Raw genomic sequence first — 10000 nt, 5'->3', positions numbered from 1 at the left:
GGTTCAATATAACTTTATTACACACATGTGTTCGGGCTTTTTACATGGTTCAATATAACTTTATTACACACATGTGTTGGGGCTTTTTACATGGTTCAATATAACTTTATTACACACATGTGTTCGGGCTTTTTACATGGTTCAATATAACTTTATTACACACATGTGTTCGGGCTTTTTACATGGTTCAATATAACTTTATTACACACATGTGTTGGGGCTTTTTACATGGTTCAATATAACTTTATTACACACATGTGTTCGGGCTTTTTACATGGTTCCATATAACTCTTCTTCTTACACACATACCAACAATCAACATCCTGGGCCCCTCTTTCGCAGATTGTGAAGTTTTTAATGAAGTAATTTTGCAGACAGCCTGAGGTGTTACGAAGACATTAATGATATACGACACTGATACATGCACTACCTGGTGGTGACCTTACGATTAATTTATTATTGCTGAGTCGCCGAGACAAACTTCGTTCTCGAAATTCTTTGTTACTTCCTCGGGAGACATGCAGAAGAAGTGGCCACATTTTTAGGTGACGCCATTATTCACGTTATTATCTCTTTTTGAACTCTATTTGGAATTTGACGGCAGAGATTTCATTTCAAAAGATAAGGTCAAAAAGCGACATTTTGTTCTTCTTCTATTTTTCGATGTCGTATGTCTTTAATCCAGCAAAAATATATCACAGCCTTGCATTTAAGTTTTGGTGTGTGTCCATGTGAACATTAAAAGCCTGACGAGAGTTGCGGTGGTCAACATACTCGTTTGCATGAGAAGGATTGTACCCACAGAAGACTAACACCAATCTTAAACGATTTCTTTGAAACTTGTAACGGACACATGTTGTTGCAGCGATGTCCAGATAAACTGTTACACATATGCACAACATTAACACTTCACACCTTTTAAACATTTTTGAAACCAGATGAAGCAATCTTCAAACAGAGAGGCGCTCGTTCTACATGTAGGCAGCACCCTTCTTTGTTATGCTATCACAGAAATGCGTGAAATTCAAAAACCAATATTTTGATTTTTGCTGCACGAAACCATAAGCATTGAAGCCTATTTCACAAAATAGCGCAATAGTTTCGATGAAAAGAAACACCATGTGATGGCAAGCTTTGTAACTTAAAAGATGTCCAAGTATTAATGTTTGGGGGCAGCTATTGTAACTGCTATATTTCGTTCAAAGTGTTACAGCTGTGGACTTTCGGTGTGACAAGTAACGAGTGCACAGCTTAGAAATTACCCACAATATGGGAAGACATATGATGTAAATAAAGTTATGACTGTCCCTGTCAGCCTGCTAAATACAACACAACAAATGTTGACCGTACACATTACTTTGTTGTTGTTGTTGTTGTTGTTGTTGTTGTTGTGTTGTTGTTGTTGTTGTTGTTGTTGTTGTTTTTGTTGTTATAATATATGTGCGTGTTGCGTCAAGTTTCCAGTCACTCTTCTGCTAAAAAGTTTAAGGAAAAATATCTTCAAAGTTTACCTTGCCATATCTGGAAGAAATGTTACCGCAATCTGCAGACGTCTGCTTTTCAACTCCTTCTTATGAAGTATACTCTGAGAAAACCACCAATCAGAACTGCTCAGAAGGTCACAGCGGACAGGTCAGATAAGAAAGCTGTGTTTCGGTATTACAGGCGACGAGGTTTTAAAATCCTAAACAAAAAATAGAACAGGATGTGTGTATAGGTGCGGCATAATTGTAAATCTTGATTTTGTTTTATTGTGTTTTTGTGTGACCTTATTTTCTCTCAATCTTTTGAAATTGCAGAAAAGCACAATTATTGTTCACTAATCAATCTACAAAAAAGGGATTTCCTCGTTTTTCATCACAAGAGAGTCCCAACCCTGATAAGGAAGTTTGGCTTGGTTCTTGAGTAACAGAATTACATGTTTTCTTGATGGCACTGACTGTATTTCTCTGTGACTGTATATATATATATACACACATAAGTATATATATATACAGTAAGCCTCCCGTAAACCATCACAGATATGGTCTGGCTTTTACACACAGTACAAACACCCTTTGTTTAAACACTCACCGCTTGAGAACATCCTAGGTGCCTTACGTAAAGAGCGAGCAATTTTCAAAGAATGTATTTTCGTGGACCGTCTGATCGGCAAATCAGGCGCTAGACCTAAGTTTTAAAATCTAAATAATAAATTGACAGCTTGTTACACAAACATTCTTAAATCATAAAAGAATCCTTTTTCATCAAGACAAAATCAGTACAATTGAAAGTTTTGAAAGTTTGAAAAAAGAAAAGCCCGGAAACGTGTCACCTTTCTCGTAGCAGACAACAGTTTTGCCTAGCGCCAGTTCCTCTGAACAGTAAACCACCACCGCTCTAGTTCGTGTGAATCGCAGCTGTTTGTTGCGTTTAGATTCAGAGGTACACAATAACGTGCTATTGCAGATAAGCTTACAGCGAATCGCATTGAAATCACTAACTGACGACTACATTGTGAATAAAAGGAAACTGGACCACACGGGTTCACGATGGCTCAGGGGTAAGATAAACCACGCAAAAATAAATTCTTTGAAAATTGCTCGCTCTTTAAGGAGGGCACCTAGGATGTTCTTAAGTGGTGAGTGTTTAAATGAAAGGGTGTGTGTAATGTGTGTAAAAGCCTGACAGTATATGTGATGGTTTACGGGAGGCTTACTGTGCCTTTAAATGGTTTGTTTTTGTTTGATATGTGCTTGAGGAAGTTGATTGAATGATTTTAATTACATGAAAGTTGAAACAAAGTGTACTGAGTTTCTGGTTTGTGAAATGTAGTGGTGTATGAACTTGTGTGATACATATTGATATCTATGTGAATGTGATTGTCTGCATGCCTGTTCCTGTATGAGGGGCACCAGGGGTGGTATGCAAGAAAAAAAAGCCCAGCTAGGTGACAAGCACTGTTGTGAATTGAATGAAAGCTTATCAACACTCAACTTCAACCATACCAAGCAAATGCTCAGTTCCCACCTAGTTGGACATTTTCTCGTGCACATCATCGCCTGGTTACCAATGCATGCATTTCAAACACGGAAAATGGTATGACTAGAAAAAGGCATGAAAACGTTTCAGTTTTATTACAGGAAAGTGGTTCAGTTAGATTGCATTCAGAAGAAAATAAATCAACATACAATGAACTACTTATCGCAAATACCCTGATCAGTGCATTCTCATTTGCATTGTCTGTTGCACCATGTTCAACGTACACAGTATTTATATACTGTACATCACTGGCCCAATTATATTCTGCAAAGTATGTTCTGTTTGACCTCAAACACAGCAGGTCATCCTAACCTTAGCTGACAAGAAGTTGTGAGACCTGACCTAAAAGAGTCTTTCCATCTCTTGTAGAGGCTTGAAACTTCATTGCTAATACCAAGCAGCTCTCCATGAGTTCTGTCTCATGCAGAAAATTGCACCCTGCCACAAAAAGGGACAAATCAATCGCCTATAGATGTTCATTCTTGAGACATAATGTTCATGATAAATGTAGTAATCCAAAACTTGTGTGTATATTTCTAAAGATCAAGTAGCAACTAAACACTGTGCACACCTAAACCACAAGCAATTTTTCAGTTTTTTTGGTCTGTGCAAATATCATCCAGACGCCCAGGAAAACATTCATTGACATATCTGGTTCAGTTCTAACTCACAGAACGAAGTGAAAGATCCAGTAAATGAAATCAGGGCTCTAAATACTGCACAGGTACCTGGGTGTTCATTGCCTATAAATATAAATGGTATGTGTCTGACAGTGACACACATATTTTCAATCACTTGAGTGGAGTTTGTCCGATATACAAAGCAGATCTTACGTCATCTTTTGTTATTGCGCTATGACTGAGCATTTGTTCTTAAACTATGTCAGGGGTTCTTGCTGTTAAGTTCCCATGTTTCATTGCACACACATGGACACGTCTGTGTCACAGAAAGAGACAGACATTTTCGCACAGAAGCCAATCCCAGTATCATTCTTATAGCAAGTGATCAAATACTGCTATTTCTCATGAGCGGTTGGTTCAGCAAAGGGTACAGTATCTAGTAAACTTCCACTCCTTACTTTTGAGCGAAATCGGTGCATAAGCGGGGCGCGGGTGCCTACAAGGTACCTTACCATACTTATAAATGAATTTAGCTACCTACCCTGATCCTTTGGTACTTGATAATCCAGTTTTGTTTTAATAGGGTTGAATTTGATCTCAATAGTTTTAAAAATAAGATCACAGAATATAGTCATATTGTTGTTTGAATGTTCAGGATAATGCCAGCCCAAAATAACTCCACATATCCTATCCCTTATGACAAATTGTTATATTGCATTCTAGGCAAAAACCATTGCAATGTCTGTAGAAAATTTGAAATTAATTGCAAATCTGAACAGGATGTGTGTAATAAAAAAGAAAATCCAAATGGTGTTTTTAACTTTTTGTCTGGTCAGCCTTTTTCTATTGTTAGGCTATTATAGTATTAAGCCAACTTACTTTCAACCAGGTGGAATCTTGTCCAGTGGTTGATGACCTGCCATCAGCCAGGGTTTTCATCTGTTCTAATGTATGGCCTTTGGGGAGGCAAAAGTCATGTTGTTCAGAGCAGGGACCTATATTTAGAGGGATAGGAAACTCCGCCGCCTCACGCGAAATGCGTGCCTACCGCGATGCGCGAGACGCAAATAGCATTCGGCTTCTGCGTCAGGTGACTCTAGTGGCTTTGTGCATGGGAATTTACCGTCCAGTTTATTTCTGTTTACTGCGTTTTCACTTGGAATTCGACAACTCTTGTTCAAGGTGAGTGTTTATATTTATCAGGAGTCCAAGTTTTTGTTTTCTTTTTGTCATTCAACTCATGAAAACCGACGTAAGTTAGCATCGAAGTTGGCAGTCGGTTACCCCACCGGGCACGGCTTTGAGGAAAAAATGGCGTTTTCATGCCCCAACACGCGATGGTTCCATTTTCATGATGAAATTATTCAGTGTGGATTTTTTTTTAAATCGGCAGAGGTGCAAGCATTCACTAACTTTGTAAATAATAAAACTCGTTTTGAAGTTTTAACTGATTTACGCTAGTTGTTATTGTTGAAAGTAAAACTGAAAACGGTGTCCCGTGAAATTATTCAACAGGGCCGAAAAGTTTCAAAGTCCGATGTGCAAAAGTTGAATTTTGTGACAAGAAAAATACATAAAAAGAAGCATTTGATTTTAAAGCTGCCCTGTTTGTGTTGTAATTTGTTTATGATAGTAATGCATGACAGCAAACCTTTTAAACATGAAGTCCACGATTTATACAAAAAAGTCTCCTCAAGCCTCAGAATTAAAATGTTTTCAGCAGGGAAGCCTCGAAAATGCGTCTTTTTTTGCTAATTTTAAAAGTTTTGCAATCAATATCTTCAACAGAAAAATTCTGAAAATTTCAGAAAAAAATGTAATGGTGTTAATGATTATGTTTTTGAAAGCAAGAAGCATCCATGGTTCCTTTCTTTTTCTTACTTTAATTAAATCATTGCATTAAAGTTGGGATATTTGGACATATTTGCAGATGATAACAGAATTTCAGTCCTAGTCTAAGAGCTATTGCTGCATGACTCTACCCGGCGACAATCAAAGAGTCAAATAAATCATAAAATATGTCATGCCATATTTGAAAAGAAAGGGTTTTTCCTGCACAATTCATCTGTACATGTGTCATATCTGTACTGCTGTTTATCTGACTTTAATTTCATATAATAATGATAATTTAACAGATTTACAGTTACCTTTAAAAAGTCAAAGCGTATACATTTTTTTCAATTGTGTTAGTGGTGAGCTGTTAATTTTATACTTATAATAATAATTATTGTTTGCAAAGAGTGTTGCAACAAGGAATCAGAAACACATTTAATTGGTTATGTAGAGGCATATGTACATGTACATGTAATATGTTTATGTTGTCATTATTTTAATGATTTTCCAGATGGGGCGGCGGAAAACGTGTTGGAATGCCTCGGAAAGGATCGAGATTTAAACATGATGCAGCATGCAGAAAGAATGCTGAAGAAAGGAATATGAAGACTGAGGAAGACAAGTTGTTGCAGTTTTGTACTCAGATCCAGTAAGTATTTTTCATAATTTAAATTCAAAATAATACACTATATTGTCAGCAGATTTGAATGTAGAAGGGATGACCGAATTTAGGTATGTCAAGTACTCTAGCCTGGATTTATGAAGGGAAATGCAAGAAGGAGGGACTAACTACCGTAAAATCCCTAGCAAACGCCCACCCCCCCTCCGCACAGATTTCGGGTAAAAGTAGGGCGTGGGCGTTTGCTAGGTATACACCCCTTTGCAAGATAAAGTGTCATCACATTTTCACGAGAAAAAAAGGTGATACAACCATGTGATTTGTGCAATTTTAATGAAAAATAAACACATCGTTTGTTTACACAAATTAAGATCAACGATCTGTGATAGAAAAAAAGAAGAAAAAAGAAGAACACAAGTGACCTTGATTCTTTAAATTCTCAGAATAACGTCAGCACAAACACAGTTTCTTCTCTTGTTTGGAGATCTGGTAGGGTTGATGATCGTGGGCTCATTCTAGTCCTTCGAAGTCAACATGATCGTCTTCACTGTCGTCTCCACTCTCAGCTTCTTCTGGAGCATCTCCATTGCCGTGATTGCGGGCAGGATAGCGCCGATTTCATCTGGAAACCACTCAAGTATTTCATCATCTTGGGAACCGTCCATGGCGTTTGAAATTGCGCACCTGAGAAAGGACGTAACGATCGTTTCATGTCGTATGTTCTCCCACGCCCTGCTGACTCAGTTGATGACGTCTTGCCTTCTAGGCTGCTTGAGGTTGCCAGCAGCTGTCGGTGGTCTTGCTTCTCTCAGTCCACTCAACCCAGCAGTCTCTGATGCCATCTTTAAAAGGTTTGGCAAAACCGACATCGACTGGCTGGGCTAAAGCTGTGCTGCCTGCAGGCACAAAGACCAAGTCAACTTGCTGTGCGGCAACCGCTTCTCTGACTTCCTGGGTCTTGTGAGTTCTGTAGCAGTCCAGAAGTAGGAGGCGACACTCGCAGTCTGCTGGCCTAAGAACACGCTGAATCCAGGTCAGGAGGGTGTTCCTCGTCATCCATCCATTTGTGGATGCATACTAACGCACATTGTCTGCTACTCTCAACTGGGGTAGGACGCGAGGTGGAATGTGTCCGTTTCTCTCCCGAAAAAAACAACCAAAAATCCGGGGTGGGCGTTTGCTAGGTAGTGACCCCTCTGCACAACTTTTGGCCCAAAGTGGGGGGTGGGCGTTTGCTAGATACTGGGCGTTTGCTAGGGATTTTACGGTACATATTTCTCCTGTTCCCAACTGTGAGACAGAGTTAAAAGCAAATCCATACATAATAACATGACACAATGACAACAACAACACCCCACATATGCAAATTTTGTGTGTCTTTTATTTTCACGCGGCCAAAGAAATTGTCACCAGGCAGAGCCTTTTTCAGTTTTTGCCTCGAAAGGACCTACTAGTCTTTCTATCAACACATTTCCGAGGCTACTTCTGTACTTGTTGTTGGAAATATCAAGTTGATTACATTACTATATAATTATTTCCTTTTTATTTTTCAAGCTTGACGAGGGTGCTCCAGCAGAACCTAGGGAGTGGGGTGATTTTCTGATTGAGGACTGCCCTGGACTGCTGTGTGCGGAGCTAATAGTCACCTGGCTGGCGATAGTGGGAGGGTTACTTTGGGTGGTCACATTAGATATTATGTTTTTTGGAAAGTTCGTTTTATTTGCAGCCACAGTTCGGAAAACGACAAATGGTTAAACCCAACCACCTAAGAATGAGAAGCGTTTTCGTAACATAACCCATATTCTGCAAAAATGCAGCCATGACGCAGGGGGTAGGTTACAAAAACACGTCATGTACCGCTTGACTGCATACAGATATAAGCAAATTATACCTTAAACGAAAGCTAAAGATTGTTGCCATCAGACAGCAAGTACAATGCCTAATTCGTATACACAGTTTTATTTTTAACAACATCTGTATAACATGCGGACGACAAAACAGGAAATGCCATTTTCTCAATCGATATGTATAGATAACCGAACGCCTGGTTAAAACCGCAATCAGAAACATCTTGAAAATTGTTCATTCTCACAGCTAGAATGATTTAACATCAACAATTGTTAATTTACCGAGGAAAACGACAGTCATATAAAATACATAATGGATGATTCTGAATCAACTCCGAAAACCGAACCGGGTCGAAGTGAAAAAGAGTTTACACATACACAGGCTTGAAAAAGGATAATTTGGTTCAATCTGTTAGATTTGTACCCATAACATTAAAGATCACCTCGTTATAAAAGGAAAGTGATCATTGTAAAAAGATTTTGCTATCGCAAAATAATTCAACTTTCCGGTTTTACCACATGACGTCAATAATGTTATCAAATTATTACATAGCGTGCATTTGTCAGAAATTATACTAAATGTTAGAAGCGATCTTAAAGTGAAAGTAACGTTTAATAAAGGTATGCGCATTTACTTATTAATTAATATATGACTGAAATAAGGGACATGTAATTTAAACGTACAAAACGACATTTTGTACACTACCTCTCTAAAAAAAACGCGACTATGACCGACCAATATGTATTTGTAAATTAGGTCATTGTTAGCGATGACAACGGGTTTTCTTCAAAAGATAACACGCAAACTGTGAAGTTCAAGCCCATACATGATTTTAGTACGACTTCTTCAGAACATGTCTGTTTTTCACTCCACCAGTTTCAGTTTTAATAAAATATATGTATAGCTGTCATTTTCAAAAAGCCTTATCTGCAATTCACTTAACCAAATACATCATGAACCCAGAAGGTATTAGAGTGAGACACTTCACAGTGAAATATGCTATGATTCCCCTTATTTCAAAATATATGCATTTCAATTGGCAGACACGATTCTCGTCGTAGGGTGCGTGCCCTCGGGTGAGGCAACCGTTATCATTTTTTGCCGTAAGAATTGACATGTTTAAACATAAATCATGGACAAAAAACTCATTCTGCAAAAAGTGCAGGTTTTCTTGGTATAGTCAGTTAAAGCATCTTAAAATTCAAGACATTTTGCAATTACGTGTATGTATTGGAAAAATATTGAATGAAAGTGATTTTTGACTGATTGAAACTCTACCCCCACAAACAAAATGGGCCCTGAGATTAGGGGTGTTAGTTGAAGATCAATGAATATTGGCTATGCTTTTCCCCTAAAGTATTCAAAACCTAAACATATACATCGACAGGATGCTCTACATTAACACAATTAACTTTTTAAACATATACATATGCTTAGAACACGATACTTCCGGTTTTTCTACCGGATGACTTATACATTTAGGGGGTAAACACCTTATCGTAGAAAAAGCTTTATTTTCAAAAAGTGCAAGTAAATATTAAAATTCATGCATAATATTTACATATTGGAGTTAATTTTCCTTCGAAAGTCATTTGTTTCAAGTGGCAGAAAATATCAGTTGGAGAGTTACATGTACGTAAAGCGTATAACTGTTGTCTGTGATTAGTGCATTGTGGACACATTGGCACCATTTGATCCTAAATGCTAAACGATGTCGTGATCATACGACAGTTTTAGGATAATTTACATCGCATCGATTCCTTAATTGATGGTAGCATTTCATTGATAAATTCTATTTCTGGTTGCGTCAGTGCCGTTCTCCTGTTCTTTTTGTAATAAGGTAATAACGAATGAACCACGTGTCACACTGCTATGCTAGTCTTCAAATGAAAATTCCAATTATAGTCAGTTAACAGGCATGTATTGCGCGTTACATACATTTATATCCCCCCCGCTCCCCCCACCCCCAGGATTACAATGCAAGTAAACACATATAAAGAGATGGTAACTTTTTACATGGTTACACACGCAGTGGTGAACTTAACGTGTGGTTTAACTA

At 38.1% G+C, this 10000-nt stretch overlaps 1 protein-coding gene and 1 long non-coding RNA gene across 2 annotated transcripts in view; one reads left to right on the top strand and one right to left on the bottom strand.

Moving 5' to 3' along the window:
- LOC138968465 (CD109 antigen-like) overlaps nt 1–1554 on the bottom strand; it is a 149014-nt gene extending 147460 nt beyond the window's left edge. Inside the window, exon 1 of the mRNA XM_070341038.1 lies at nt 1512–1554. Within this exon, the coding sequence (XP_070197139.1) occupies nt 1512–1519 (8 nt within the window). The 5' untranslated portion in view covers nt 1520–1554. The remainder of the gene's footprint in view (nt 1–1511) is intronic.
- A 3079-nt stretch (nt 1555–4633) lies between these two features.
- Nucleotides 4634–7733, top strand: LOC138968074 (uncharacterized). Its single transcript, XR_011456084.1, has 3 exons — nt 4634–4823; nt 5986–6123; nt 7648–7733. It is a non-coding gene; the product is annotated as an uncharacterized lncRNA (long non-coding RNA).
- The last annotated feature ends 2267 nt before the right edge of the window (nt 7734–10000 follow it).

Source organism: Littorina saxatilis, linkage group LG6 (genome assembly GCF_037325665.1).
Source record: "Littorina saxatilis isolate snail1 linkage group LG6, US_GU_Lsax_2.0, whole genome shotgun sequence".
Taxonomy (NCBI): domain Eukaryota; kingdom Metazoa; phylum Mollusca; class Gastropoda; order Littorinimorpha; family Littorinidae; genus Littorina; species Littorina saxatilis.
The sequence above is the reverse complement of the archived record's forward strand: the minus strand, read 5'-3'. Positions and strand labels throughout refer to the sequence as shown.